The sequence below is a fragment of the Ylistrum balloti genome, unplaced genomic scaffold (assembly GCF_031769215.1).
Source record: "Ylistrum balloti isolate Yb309-2 unplaced genomic scaffold, AGI_CSIRO_Ybal_v1 Utg370288, whole genome shotgun sequence".
Taxonomy (NCBI): Eukaryota; Metazoa; Mollusca; class Bivalvia; order Pectinida; family Pectinidae; genus Ylistrum; species Ylistrum balloti.
In genome coordinates, this window is record NW_026782219.1 from 590,234 (window position 1) to 606,070 (window position 15,837).

At 33.8% G+C, this 15,837-nt stretch overlaps 2 protein-coding genes across 2 annotated transcripts in view; one reads left to right on the forward strand and one right to left on the reverse strand.

The window, feature by feature from the left end:
* LOC132552912 (retinoic acid receptor RXR-alpha-B-like) lies at window positions 1–10,804 on the reverse strand. The gene is made up of 7 exons (XM_060217112.1): window positions 10,726–10,804; window positions 7,702–8,326; window positions 6,500–6,691; window positions 5,928–6,023; window positions 4,667–4,751; window positions 4,225–4,412; window positions 1–2,623 (listed from the first exon to the last, which is right to left on the reverse strand). Exons 2-7 carry the CDS (start codon window positions 8,294–8,296, stop codon window positions 2,388–2,390), a joined length of 1,392 nt encoding a protein of 463 aa, XP_060073095.1. The 5' UTR covers window positions 8,297–8,326; window positions 10,726–10,804; the 3' UTR covers window positions 1–2,387.
* LOC132552942 (SID1 transmembrane family member 1-like) overlaps window positions 9,857–15,837 on the forward strand; it is a 27,895-nt gene continuing 21,914 nt past the window's right edge. Inside the window, exons 1-5 of the mRNA XM_060217141.1 lie at window positions 9,857–9,911; window positions 11,161–11,429; window positions 13,760–13,890; window positions 14,329–14,490; window positions 15,623–15,767. Of these exons, the coding sequence (XP_060073124.1) occupies window positions 9,857–9,911; window positions 11,161–11,429; window positions 13,760–13,890; window positions 14,329–14,490; window positions 15,623–15,767 (762 nt within the window). The remainder of the gene's footprint in view (window positions 9,912–11,160; window positions 11,430–13,759; window positions 13,891–14,328; window positions 14,491–15,622; window positions 15,768–15,837) is intronic.

The window sequence follows — 15,837 nt, forward strand, 5'->3', positions numbered from 1 at the left end:
TTTCTAAATATTTATTCAGCATATTTCTGTTATAAGTCTATAGAATAAAAGCTATTACAATATTATTATGCACATTTTCAGCAAATTTCAGGACTGTTAAAACCTTTCTCCATTATCTACCTGTTTAGACTATTGATTATAAGCTATATTTTGGGGTATGTTTTATCTGAACCACAAACTTGTTAATGCCATAATGTCTGGGGGACTTTGGATGTTTTTTGTCTATTCTGTTCTTTGATTCTTTCACGCTTATTCTAATGGTGCAATTTAAACTATTATCAATCTTTAGTTAGAAAGAAAGTTTTTGCCTTAATAGAATATTTATACATCAATAAATTCGAAAGCATAAATGCAATATGATAAAGCTTGTACTTAAAACATTCTCCAACAGCTATATTTAGAAAACGACAGAAAAATCACAGCTATATAAAAAAGACAGGAAAATCACTGCTTCCTATCTGAATGTATACCCAGGAATCAGGATTGTTTCAACATTTAAGCGACAGCTGCATTTCGATTTTTCTGTGAGTAATGCTTCAAAATATCACAACACTAACTTTAAAGAGATCATAGCATTTCACTGCATTCAGTCAGAAAGATACCCAGGACAGTGGGCTTATTTGCAGCTCAACTCATTACTGTTAGAATTGGGATGATTCTATAATTCATAACAAAAACGATTATCAGTCCTAGCAGAATGAGAAATAGAATCTTACATGGGTCTGTTCCTTCAGCAAGAACATACAAGAAAAAGACCCATATAGGGTTATACCTAACACATATTCAAAAAAATGAAAAAAAGTCATAAATTGTAATTTTTTTGTGAAACTTAATCGTTGCACCATCATTAATGTCTCAGACAAAATTGTAATTTTTTTGTGAAACTTAATCGTTGCACCATCATTAATGTCTCAGACAAAGGGCATAAAATAGACATTATCAATTTGCGACATGGTTACACCACATGAACTGATGAAACTATCTTACTGTCTTTCTCTACTCTGTGTGAGACAGAATTATCCAGTTCCTAACAACCATGAAATTACCCTGTGAAATTATGTGAATTGATATCTATTTCAAATTTTCATTTAGAGAGAAAAAGTGACGGACATAGCTTTATAATTTGATATGTCAAGAATAAAACAAAACAAAAGAGTTATTTTATGTTTTCCTAAGTACTTGTCACCTCAGAAACGTAACTTGTTTAAAAATCTGTTTCATAAACCTTTTGTGAAATAGAAACCTGTTTCAGGTCCTTAAACGTATGTACCAAATCAAACTGCCGTTATAATATTAATATCTTCCGAATCTCATCTGACGTAAAATTTCTTACTAATGCAGTAAAAGACAACAACAAAGCGTAACTCAATGACAGTTAAAGAAAACAATAATATTTCTTTCAGTTTTATGTTATATAGAGGCAGTGCAAATCCATTTGCCAGGTCCATTTTACTCATTTGAAAAATCAGTAACATTCACGAAACAAGACAAACATGTGATAACATATAAATCAACAATTTCCTATAAAAAAATACCCCACTTCTGTGATAATATAAATTTGAGCTTATAATTATGAAAAGAACATCAACCTGATCGAGTCTATTCTTATCTTTTAACATTAAAATCATTTATTATATAAAATACTAGCTTGATTTTTGTGTGATCCATCAGTGATGTTTTATTCTGGAAAATATTTTTACATGTTTATAATACCAGTTGACTGATTAACTTTGTTATAATCATCAATGATTTCGTATTTTGGGAGAACATTCTCACACTGATTGAGGAATCATCAATCATACAACTCAAACTCTACAAAAATCACAATCCTCCTGAAACACCAGACATCAAACTAATATAGTATTTACTTATCAGTACATATTTGACAATCAATCCTAACATTTCACAATCAGTCGCCTGTATCCTTACAATATTTTCCTGCGTTTGAAAGAAAACAAATTTCATACCGAGGATTATAAGTTATTAACTGACAACATATTAAAATTTTTCACATGCCTTTCTGGATAAGACAGGCATTTGAGTCAGAATTACATAATGTAAAATACCAAGGTAATTGGTAATGAATTTGCTATTAATTAATTGACACACAATCTATTAATTCCAGATGAATCCTATTTGTTTATAACCGGTTAATATGTGGATCAAATGGGGAAAAAATGACAGAAAAATTGGCTTTGTGGCTTATAAACAAGTGTGACTTAAAACTTGGAAAATCTGATAATCAGTTATTAATAGGACTTTTTTCCATTCACTATCAGAGCCCTACAGTCATACTCAGGAGAGATTTTCTCAAGTCATAGAAAGCTATGATTATTTTTGCTCATCTTTGTGAAAAATAGATTTTAAAACAAAGCGTTTCTTTTAGGTTAATTAATCATTTCCAAAACAAGGTCATTGAGCTGAATTGAGCCATCTAGAGTAAGAGATAGGAATCTTTCTGCAGCTTTTGCACTGACTGTCCTTAGTGATGGTAACCGTAGCAACATCTTTCCGTATCGCCTTGGATCATCCGGATGACTTTGCGTCATGTAGTGTCTTAAGACGTCCAGCATCTTCGTCTGATACACAGTGATACTAGTCTTTTCTTTCAGGCCAGCAGCGTCTGAAATACAAATACTGATGTCAAACCCTTTCAGACCATCTGGGTCTGGAATGAAAATACTGATTTAAAATTCTACAAAATTATACATTTAAGTATAAAATGTTTGTCAGAGAGGACCACCCCTACTGTCAAGCATATAAGTATCACTGTTTGATAAATTTGCTTAAGTTTCCAAATATGACCTTTATGACATTATGATACAGAGAAAAATGTTAACTAAATCTGTTGTGAGGTTCTTGAATTATGACATTAATCAAGAATGGAATGGATAGACAATTTGGTATTACTATACATCCCCTCCCCTAAAATCCCAAAACAAGCAGCTCAAGGGCTTTAATGGTCACCTGAGTCACAATTGTTCTTGTAACATGCCAAAGAAATGATATTGTTAAAAAAAGTAATATAACTTTAATTATATTGTACAGATAATGCAAATATAAATTGTGTTTACATTAACTGCTGCCCCGTGTTTTGGCTTCTTACCAAGTTTGAATTAAAAAAAATTTCACTCAAGAATTGAATTATCTTATATAAAATCTTCCATCAAGGACCAGATGCACATTTTTGAAATTTCAGTAATTTTGACCCACTACTGGCCCCGCCCATCATCCCCTGGTGGTCAGTCAAGGTAAAATATGTGCATCTCATTGAAATGTCATCTTAAATATATCAAGGTTTGAACTTTTTCCAGTAGAAAATAAATAATCTTCAAACTATAGTAGATTTTCCCCTCCCCAGGGGAAATGTGTCACTCTGGGGTCATGATATTTACAATTTTGGAAAAGCATCTGAAGGCCTTTCCATCCATGAAGAGTACTTGATTCTAACATACCTGGGATTTGAGAAAACAATTTTTAAACTTTCAATCAATTTGACCTTTATTAGTCCCATCCCTCAGGCCCCAATTATGGTGCACCTTAAGCTATGGAAGATTTTTATAAAATTTGATTGAAACTGGTTCTGTACTTTTCCCAAAGAAATTGAAAATGTTAAGAGTTTACGACCCACGACACCAGAAAAAAGAGGATCTCAATAAAGAAATAAATAGAAGGGCATAAAAGTAAATTATTCTGTGAGAAATTCTGTACAATGGCAATAAAAATGCTGATAGATGATCCTGATTTTGTGTAAACTCTAGTAAGTACACTCCCCTTACCAAAAAATCTAAATTCTTTGTTGATGTGATTAAAACATGATTGTACGAATTACATGATGAATTACTGGGTTTATCCTCTTGCCCAGGGTCATTTTGAGGCTAGGTCACCTTGTAGTAGTCTAGGACTACCTCACTGAACAACATACAGGAGGTCCATTACATGCCATCGATAGAGTGTCATGCTTGAGGACACAACAATTTTAGCACAGACTGGTTTGTTACACAGCTTTCTGAGAAACACAAACCTGCGAGGTAGGGAACACTTGATTTGTTCCTCAGCTTTCTGAGAAACACAAACCTGCGAGGTAGAGAACACTGAGTCATTCACCACAGTTGTTCACCTAAGACCTACACATAAAGTATGTTAACTGCAATAGGTCAATACTTGAAACTACCGATCGAATAAAACATTTTTGGTTTGGAAATTAAAACATAGTTTTAGTACCTGGGTAAGTGAGAACAATAGCATTCATGATGTTAAACTCCACAATGTCCATCTCCATCTCCTTAAGTCGTCTGCTGAATTCACTGATGGCTGTCACAAGTTCCTTACCAAATCCCATCCCTTTGGCAACTTCAGCAGGCAGTATGAATCCATCCGCGAACTTGATAGACTCATCGTAATCGATAGACCTGAAATAAACGACACACAACCTTGAAACTGCCTACCTCTAGTGTTTCTGTTTCCTGTGTTAGCAATGATTCATCCGGGCAAAGAAACCCTTATCCTAACAGGTCTTGAAAATATTGTATTCTTGTATTGCTCTGATATAGGATGTGTGGTATGGCAATAATAATTTGGATGTCACCAAAGATACACTTTTAATACAAATTCATAAGTCAACAAGAGTTATGTCCCTTGACATCATTATTTGTATGATACCTACCTGAAGGAAAGTCGAAGGATGTTAAGCTCCATGAACGATGATTTGAGGAGAGCCATTTGGTCCTCAATGCAAAAATCTTGAAATCCTAGTTATAGAATAGAAAGAACATACAATGAAGAGCTTTTCTGATTTGGCATTTATAGTTACTATAAATGACATAACTTTGCAGGCAAACATCATATTACATATGCATTCAAATAAGATATTTACAAAAGTGTGTCATTCATAGCGATTGTAAATGCCATATCAAGACCTTATATTTTAAAATGTTTTATTTCCTCATCCTATTTTTCTTTCTGATTTTCGAAATACATGCCGTTTACTCCATAACAAATGTCCTCCTCAAATGAACATCCCCACCCCCAATGTGACAAAAAGGTCCATTCCCAAATGAATAGGAAAACGCTGTATGGAATAGTCATTTCAATCATTCTACTATTACTGTACTCTTCGGACTTGGTTGTAAATGTTAAGGAGGAATTCCATGAAGAAAGAAAGTGGATGTAGAAATTTAATCCTTATATTTACAGTTTTTCTTCATTGAAATACAATTATGTTTCTATCAATTCCAAAATTTACTGACAAAATAACCCCAAAAAATCAGTTGACTGGCCTAAAAACTACCATCACTAACTTTTTCACGTCTTTCTGATACGACAGCAACAGAACAAACAATAAACTTTTGATAATTCATATATATTCATATGTCACTTACTATTCTAACATTTGGTTAACTGAGATTTCCTGAGAGAAATCCTCAAGAGTATGGCAAAGAATTGCATATGGACCAAATTTCAAATGCATTTCTTTTTGCAGAGGCATTTAAAACCATGCAATATTCAAACCCATAGTGTGATAGAACATCACATAACTATGTATACCAGAGAGACTATCAATATCCATGAATAATAAAATTGGGAATTACAAAGGTTATTAAGATAATTACAACAGTAAGTGTAAATATTAAGTAATATAGCACACTCTGAGAGTTTCAGTGGGATTTTCGAAAAAGAAAGGAAGAATTGAAAATCATGCTCCACAGTGATTCCAGAATTATGATGTCATAATGTATGGTCACATGATTTATGGCAAATACAATGTAAAATACATATCCATCTTGTTGAAGGTTCGTAGGAAATGCCATGCAAATGTTAAGAAAGAAATTGTAAAAAGACCTGTTTTGTATATTTCTTAAATTACGTCGTAATCATGGAAAGTTTTTTCTACATTTCAATACACATATGTAAACTTTCCTACATACCTGGTACTTTCTTTGCCCAATCAATGATAAACTTAAGTTCAGCATAGCCAAACTGCATCATCTCATTAATTCCCATACTCTGCAGACCAGTAGCACCTACAAAAGAAAAGACAACATAAACAGACATATCTGTAACCAGGGTTTTCCATAATTTTGTTAGTAGTAGGCTTTGTAGTGAAAGTAGGAGGCTGGCCTGCCGTGTATGTGCAGTCGTGTACGGAACATTATTACGGAACTGGATTGGTGTAGGTGGCCAAATGATCAAAGTAGCCGGTCAAATTAGCCAGCGACCGGTTCTTATGGAAAACTCTGTATAACACTATTAACACTGGTTTCAAGTAAACAGAAATTAGGCACTGATTTTGCACTGATTTTACGAATGTTTAAATATCAGCAACCACCAATACTTCATCATGCTTGATCCTCACTTGAACTGAAGCTTTTGCTAATATTCAGCGATTTTATTCAATACTTAGTAGGGGAAAGACCGTTTTTAGCAGTAAATTAAGACAACAATATCCCTACATTTGCAATACTTCATCATGCTTGATATATACACAAATGACTCTTACCGTCAAAGTGAGGCATCAAGTCAGCCTTAGCCTGTATTAGGCCCTCTATAGTCTGCTCATAGATCTCCGAGCGTCGGTCAGTGTCGGACACTATACTAAGCCCTCCGTCTGGACCAAAAATAGACTGCATGTCCTCAAGTCGTGGACGTTTGTGACGATGTTTTCCTCCTGGTGAACGGTCCTCACGCACAGCTATCAAGGCAATATTTAACAGAAAGTATGTTTTAACACACACCAGATTTTCATATTTTCTTTTGAATCAAAAGATGCCACAATGAAAGATAAAATAACATGTCTGTTATATACTGTTCTAAAAATGGGTTGCAATCAGATTATGTACCCATTAAAATTTATGATATGAAACTATGCTGCAGTGTAGTGTGCATGCAAGAAGTTAAAAATTTTGTGGGACAGAAACCAGGGTCATTATCTTTTTCAAAGCCTCCAATAAATACATTGACCCTGGGACCTCTGGCTTAGGTGCTAGACTTCCAGTCACACCCAATCGTATGAGAGGATTTCTCTAGCCAACTAAGTGGTACATTGTGGTATTATATCCATCATTTAATGAATATTCTATAGCATGCAAAAATTTGTTCTCTTTAATGTTCAAGACAAACCGAGAAAATAAAATATAAATATTGAGAGCTCAGAACTGTGTAAAAATTATATAGGTTAAATAACTGATAAGAAACAGCTCTGATAACTGTTTAATCAATGATGATAATCAGTTCCATGTGTCCACTGCAAAATTGTTGGACATGAATCTCTCTGGCATTAAAAATTTTAGCAAGTTTGAAATTATGTTTTTAGAAGTTTGAATCTGTTACAATTTTATCTTATACTTAGTGAAAAACACTGATTAAAAGCCTATAGTTGTGACCCCTTAATTAAGAACTTTCTTGCAGAATTACAATGAATCTGATTCTGTAATGAAGTAATTAAAAAAATTATACTGATGAACCATCTTTGCAAATTTAGCTTCATGTTCTAAATCCATTAATTTTCAATTATTTTTGATAATCCACATGCACATATCTTGAAATATTGTGTTACTTTTAAACCATGAAAGAAAAATTATCTACAAAATATTTTGTGTTGTACAGGATGAAATGCTTCTTATTAAAAGTTGACACAATCATGATATTCTGAGAGTGTTCCTATCTTGTTATATGTACAGTATGATACCTGTGATGTCTTACCTTCTCTCTTCATGCCCATTTGCTGACACTTCATGAATCTACAATACTGGCAGTTATTCCGTGTGAATTTGTTAATATTACAATTGCCAACATCTTTACAGGAATACGATAAGTTTTTCTGAACAGTTCTTTTGAAAAATCCCTTACACCCTTCACAGGAGAAAACAGAATAATGATAGCCAGACCCCTTATCACTACACACCAGACAGCTCATCATTCCAGTCTGTTTGGTCGTGGAGTCTGACCTATCAACATCTGTCACAGTCTCAATCTGTATTATATTGTCATTCATTGGTTTCAGCGATGAAACATAAATTGGAGGTGGTGATTGACCACTTGGGCTTGTTGATTCTAGATGTTGTTGAGTTGAAAAGACAACATTTCCATCAGGTGAAAAGAGACCCTCTCCTGCTTCACTCATGTGAATCACTACATTTTGCATTTGTGGCGTCATTTGGCCGAGTTGCTGCGATGCACCGGACTGTGCCTGCTCAATATGTATGTGTGTGGTCTCCGGCAGGCTTGAGGTGACCACACTCTGGTCCATGTTGATATGTCCTGGACTTATAGGAGTATGGTCATGGTTCTGTTCCATATCAATAGTTCAGGATGTAGGAATTTGAATCTAAAACATGTGAAAAAGTTATCATTATTAGAGAGTCGTTAGAACATGTAAAAGATGAAATCCTACCCAAAGTAACCATTTCTTCATGACTTAAAATATACTGTTAATCATGACCACAAACAACCAGGTACTGGAACATTGGCAAATTAAATCAGGCTAGACGTAGGCAGATTTGGCTATTTATAGTCTGGATGGCGTTAAATTTTACAAACACGTCACTGAAAATAGCATTGATGTGGTGTGACTTTTTTTACATCTTGCTGTAACATTGTGTGCCTGCCAGCTGACACAACTTGAGTCCACAGCTCTGTATTTCAAGCAAATAATGGGAACAGAAATCGTCTGTAAGTATATACGCACATTAATTTTTTTAGATTTATAAAAATTATTATTTGTTTATGTTGTTCTATTTGGTTGTAAGTATGGGCGATACAATTTGTTACAAACACACATATAAGGCTGAGCAGTCAGAGACCACTAACCATAGTCCTCTGGATGGGACAATAACAGTGGCCTGTGTGAGGATTTTCCACTCTCGCATGCCGAAAGATCCATCTGTAACTTTTCATAAAAGAGGGGGTGCGATAACGCTGGTCCAGGGGTCTAGGGATAGTGTCAGACTATACAATTTTTTAAGGCATTATATGGACATGAAAATTACCCTAACATAAACCAAATCTAGATAGGCCAGCCAACTCTTCCTTTCAGCATCTGGACATGTTTAAACTGCTAGAATTAGGATAAGGCAATATAAGGCCCTGGAGCTGTCTACCAAAACCAGTATAACTGAACGATCATTGCTACAGATGGTTCCACCCCAGTGAAGGGAATGCATGTCACCCCATCATGTTGCCAGAACACTGATGATCATCGGTGAGATGATACCTGGACAAGGGTCGCGGAAATGGAAAACTGTCAAACAACAACAAACAACCAGGTATGAGAATTGCTTTAAGACCATGGAAGAGGACGCTTCTAAAGACATTATAGTAGAGTCTAACCATGAATGAGGGTTAGGGGAAGTTTGTATAAGATTTCCATTTGCTTATTCGGTTACATAAAGAGGTGGTTAGATCCGCTGCACAAATGTAGAATATATGTAGTGCAACTGCAGCAGTATGGGAGGTGGCTGTCACACCAGTGCATTGTATTTATTATATGTGTATGGCACACTTACAGGTAGCAAGTGTGTAATACATGTACTTATGTATGTGTGTCACGCTGTGGCATGTAGCCAGTAGTAATTGCTTGTTATATGTTGCGCTAAGACAAGAAGCCTTTCGTTAAATAACATAATCATTGTAAATTTTATTGATACCATTGCAAATTAGGTGAAATCTCGGATCTTTCAAATACACCAGGAACAACTGATAGGATGAGCTACCCCCTACATGTTACATATATGTATCAACCACAGGATGTTGTTAGCATGTGTTTTGTCAAAGAAGAACATTATTCCACATTTTGATAAGATAATCACATCAAGACTATCTCGGTAATTGTAAGATTCATAGAATTTTAACAAACATTATGGTGGTCAGGTGGCAGAGTGATAACACATTTGCCTTTCACCTAGCCATCAGGGGTTTGATTCCTGGAACACACATGAAAAAGTACTCTGGTTGCCTCCCAAAGTAAGACCTCTCGCACACTTCCATCCGGGCCAACAAAAGTGATTAATATAAGCTGAAATAACATCTTTGTTGTAAAATATCTAAGGTTTATATTTTAAAAACACTAACATTAATCCACAGTCATATTAAGTCTCAATCCACACATAATGGGAAAAGGAAATATCCTGTCTCACTATTGGATCATTAGGATAAAGGGTTGCAAGGAGCACATCAATTTATCGCATACTACTTTGCACTATTTAATATTGATGTACAAATAAGATTGTCTCATCCTAATAAAAATTCTGTATAATGAAATTCAACGCAAAACCACGTTTCAACTCACTGGATTCGTCGTTCAATTTTCGACATCCACATGATAATCAGTACAAGATATAATTAAAATATTCACACCTGCCCTTGGATCCTATATATGTATAATTGTCACATTTGTCTATTGCTAAAGTTACTCCCTTAGAGCCACATTTGCCAGGTCTAACGACTACTGTTTTTGAAGTTGAACCTTAATTAATTAAGAGAAACAACTCAACTCGTCTGTCAATTACCCCGTTAAATGTGAAATGGGGGCAGGGATTACACTTTTCATGCGCTGTGGTAGTAACGCTGTCTAATAAACCTTATTAGTACACAAACTTCGTCCGCTGAGAAAATGTTACAATTTTTGACAGCAGCACTTTACCTGTACATAGCCTCGCCGGTTTCTATTAAATGCATTAAAAATGGAACATTTTTACTTCTTTGAATTAGTTACCTATTTGCACTTACCATAAATATGTTAAGATGTTTGTGGTTAACACATGCACACTAATTTAGAAAGCACTAACAGCAGCGGAAGCCATTGTCGCTTTTCTTGTAAATAACATCAGCGTCTTTCAGACGCTCAAATTCGTAAAAACACAGAGCGCTAAATGGTAAAGGTATTTGCACACAGCACTCTATAAGTGTGATCAGTATGTGACTTAATTAGTATCGATATCATCCTTAAAGTTACGTGTATATTGATTTCCTTTATTTAACAGAAATGACGAACGTAATGATGTATTATTTCCGAAACAAACCCAAATGAGACTCAGATATAAGTAATTAACTTCCGGTTGGGCGGACTTTTTTCGGAATATCTCTTATCAATATAAAAATATTCCGAAAGAAATCCACGTGACTTCGAAAGCGAAAGTTGATGCCAAAATAATCCGTCTTTAGAAGGTTCACCGACGACGTCAAATATGAGATTCTGTACTGATATTTATTTTTTATTTATGATGTACGCATCTATATACCAAGTATATGGAACAGTTAATAATTATAAACAATCTCATCCAATAAGAAATGATGACAGAGACTTGGAGAATAAACTTTTTGACGAGAAGACCGAAGTGATTCCAGCCAACTTCAACACCACTTACCGCGACATCACAAATGTGGATAGAGAAGTGATATTTAAATATTCCTACCAAGAGAACATTAATAAGGTAATCAGAAAATGTTCCGCTAACAAAGATACACTGTTAATCGTAAGTGCATGTCGATCACGGAAGAAAATTATGTTAATTTGAGTTATATTTTAAAACAATCTCAGATGTTCGAAATCTGGAAATATGTATGTCATATAATCATTTATGTTATTACTTAACGATTATTTTCATATGATATATTTAAGTGTTTCAAAGTTTACACTCAGAATCTCAAACACCAGTAGAATTACTCATAACAAATACGCTACACGTCAATTCAACCCTTTGCTCCCAAGTTGAAACATGCATGTTGACAAGTAAATTATTTGGACCACACTGGGAATACTTAAGATCTGTAGTTGACATTTTTTTGTAAAAATAGAATCAACAAAGTAAACATATGTCATGTAAATCTGGTATCTGTCTACACCTTAGCTTCTTATCTTTTAACACACGTTTCACTTGAATTAATATTTTAAGCCCTCGTTGCTGTAAAATGCTGGTAGAAAAAAAATATTGGTTTTGTCAAATTTGTTATTTCCTTAAGCATTCCTAAATTTCTGTGCTGAATAAAGCTAATGACATAGGAGAATTGCCATTGGAATTGAAAACATTAAGTTTTAGCCACAAGCTTAAGACTAAATATGATACTTCATTTGGTCTGGTATAGAGGACTCAAGCACGTCCTGAACCGGAAATAAACTTATCTTATCTTATACATGGGAGTCAATTATTTAAAATAGTGAATAGTAAATTTGTCAGTCAGTGAGTTAGTTAACAACATTTTAACAATATTTCATTAATTTCACTCAACTTATTTCCAAGATTCGCAGAAATTAAATATAATACATAAAAGTATACACAATATACATACATATTTATACAGGTTTTTACAATATTACAGTTATATCATAGCTACAAAATTAAAGGCACCAATTTAAGCCCTGTGGCTGTTCTCTAGGTGCATAAAGGTGGAATTCAATAGCCCCTTAAACCCCTACACAACTTTTCCTCCTTTGTTATATTCTACTTTCTGTTTCAATTTTAGTTTGCATGTCTTTGTTTTGGTTGTGTTTTCACAGGAGATTTACCATGTAAGTACAAATGTTATGTGCTGTGTTCTCAAGTCCTCATATCCATGAAAATAACATAAATTTCTACCATCAGGAATAAAGAACTTATATTTTTGGGTCTACTAAGATTTTGCTTTTAAACTCTTGAGAATATCTATATGTATATTGATGCTGTGAGTTTTTTCTTATTTTTGCGTTCTGTTAACAAATTGGTATTTGAATCTTGAATATTTTCATTAAAAGTATAATGTGAGGGTTGTAATGTTGTAATCAAGTGATATGTATCACTAATTGACTGTATACATGTACAGAATGTTTGTAAAGATTTTGTATATACCCGCACAATATTATTGAGCCAGCTAAAAGCCACTAAGTCCTCACCTACAAGTAGATAAAACCATCATCTTTTTACTAACAGATATTCCCCCTTCCCAAATTGAGGAAATCCAAGACTTGCATCCACTATTTTCATATACACTTTCCTATATGAATTCAGTATCTGATCTGAACAAAGAAATATATTTGTCTGTACTTCTATGTACAAAATATTCTAAATTGAAAAAATTATACCAAAGAAATCTAATAACTTTTTTTTTAATTCAGATGAAGAACAACTTACAAAAATGAAATATTGATTCAAAGATAATGTTTTTTAAATTGAAAAATATTAAAATCAATATATGTTATTTTAGCTTAATATTTTAATTGTGGAAGTAGGAAAGTTTACGAAGTCTGATCCTTTCCTGGAACTCTCGCATATTGATACTTGTCACCCATGAATGGTTAGTATTGCTATATATAGCTGCACACACTGCTTAGTTTATATACACTTTTTAAAATTGTTGTGAACAAACATTTCAACATCTTATTACAGGTTTTAAAATTGCCTTTCAAAAACAGTTAAAACTATAAAGAGGGGGTTACCTCCCTTAAAATGCTTCAGTGAGGTTAAATTACATCCTACCTACAGTGTAATAGATAAATTTTACCAGTCCATACAACAATAACATGATTCCAGATAAGATAGAAAAAATTAACTTTTCCCTTTTAGCCAGCTCTGTTTTGGAATAGTGTTAATGTAACACCATTAAAATGTATCATCCATTATGTCTAGAATCAAGTCTCAATTAAAGTTCATTATTCTTTGTGTAGAACTCTTTAAAATAGGAGGTAATTAATTTGATAAAGTAGAATATGCTTATGTTTTCATGATAAAAAGAAAATAATACAAGTTCTTATTAATACATACAATAATACCAGACCTTATCATTACAGACAACAGCTGTTAGAGTGACAGTGTCACTTCCCAAAATCAAGGAAGTTGACACCAACAACCCTGTCCTGTTCGTCGTACGTCAACAACAGGGCATTCTGTCATGGCGAGTGCCTATGTACTTGGAATATGTGTGAGTTGTAAATTTATACCACTACTGCATTGCCTGTCTGTCTGTCTGTCCATCTTTTTATCTACATAATTAGATGTCAACTTCTTTTCTTTTCAAATGAAGTAAGCTTCTTCTTTAAAAAGAAAAGGCCAATGGTCATATTTGGCCAGTAGCATGCTGTGGTGAATGTTTTTTAAATATAGAAATTAACTCTTGCAACAACATTGTCTGTTTTGAAATGTTTAGAAATTACAGGTCCATTAGGCCTCTTATTATAAGAAGCACTTTGGGTACATTTAACGAACTGGATCAATCATTGCCCTTTTTTATTTTGTCATACAGTAATATTTAGAATAGATTTGAGCTTATGACCTCAGGTTAATTGAATAAGTGGGTCTTGTTATTCATACATTTCATGACTTGATGTTGTACTTTTATAAGAAATATCTTTTCTTGCAGCTACACGTACAACATGGTCAGCCGTAACCTTTGTCCAGTTGATGCCGTCCACAGGAACTCCACGGAAAAAAACCAGACTGTGTTTGTGGATGTATCTACTTTCTCAAAACAAAACCTCACGTTTACAATCTCTGCGGATTTTGTAAAAGATTTTAACCTGAGGTAGGTAGTCAAATTGAATAGTTTCTCAAAAAAAAAAAAATATGAAAAAAAAATATATATATAAAAAAAAGTAAATGGATTTTATACCCCCAGGATATTGGAATTACACAGATGTATAAAATGTAGGTCACTGTAACCTGCTTTTTATTTTCTAGTGATCAAAATTATTTGATATGTCTAGATTCATTGATTTACAAACACAATGTAGTATACAAAGCATATTTTTTATGTGTTTAATTGTGTGTTGTACTGTCAACATCATCAGACAATTACAGCTCTGCTGGATGTTCATGATATTCTTAACTTTCCTATTGATCATGTCACTAATGTCATGTATTTTATATGACACACACATAACAACACTGTTGTTACGCCATATATATGTCATGTCATGACGTCACATGATTGTCTCCGTAGTAAAAAAAATACAGTCAAAGTTGAATTAAAGCTAGTCTATCTTTTTGAGAAATTTGGAAAGTTTTTGACCTATTTTTCAGGGATAAATAAAATATTATAGTCATGTCCATGTTATGTTAAATATATAGAGGTGACACAACGAGTGTGTGTGACCTGTTTCTACAGCAATACAAAACATTGGCCGGGGCGATCCAATTGACATATTTTCTTATGGTTGTTTTGTTTACGTTTTCACTTGATGCGCAAGAATATGACCGGCAGTGAGTGTTGCTAATTAATATGCATAAATAATAAGTCACAAAAATGTATTCAACTAATATAGTTTATTACAATAATAACAAAAATATTAGGTTTAGTAATGCTCATTATAAATAGGTGTATGTATAAAATGTTCTTTACCACAAGTGAAGTGGCTTTCCCGCCAAACATTTTATACCGCATGTGGTAAAAACAAAATGTTATTCAACAGTTGCATTGCTTATCCAATGCCCTGGGAGATGAATAACATGGGCCATTTTGGTAGAATGTGATATGTATCTTGTCCAAAGTCCTAAACTCATTTAATAAATTTCCTTTAAGATTGACACTAATGTAAGGCGATATATCTTTTTAATGTATTGTGTTATTGTGTGACCAGTACGTCATTTCCTTGTTTTATGATAATCATTGTTTGATATGTTGTTTAATATTTTGTCACCATTTGTATCTGATGTAGTACCAACGAGGTGAGGAATGTAAATGTCACGCCGTCAGAGCCACAGTATTTTATGTACACATTTCCAGACAATGTGGACTCAGTATTCGTACAGGCAATGTCCGACAGCGACCTCTGTATGATACTCTCAGTTCAGGATGTAAAGGTAGGTCACCCTGTTAGTAAGTCTTACAAATCATAAGATAGATAACTCTGTTGTTGAGTTTTCAAGAGCA

What these genes read in the sequence shown, in the direction of transcription:
- LOC132552912 (XM_060217112.1), bottom strand. Translation starts at nt 8,296, where the DNA reads ATGGAACAGAACCATGACCATACTCCTATAAGTCCAGGACATATCAAC. An exon ending in AATGGGCATGAAGAGAGAAG is followed by an intron (nt 6,692 to 7,701) that starts GTAAGACATCAC and finishes TTGCCTTGATAG; the next exon opens with CTGTGCGTGAGGACCGTTCA. An exon ending in TTGGGCAAAGAAAGTACCAG is followed by an intron (nt 4,752 to 5,927) that starts GTATGTAGGAAA and finishes TTCTATAACTAG; the next exon opens with GATTTCAAGATTTTTGCATT.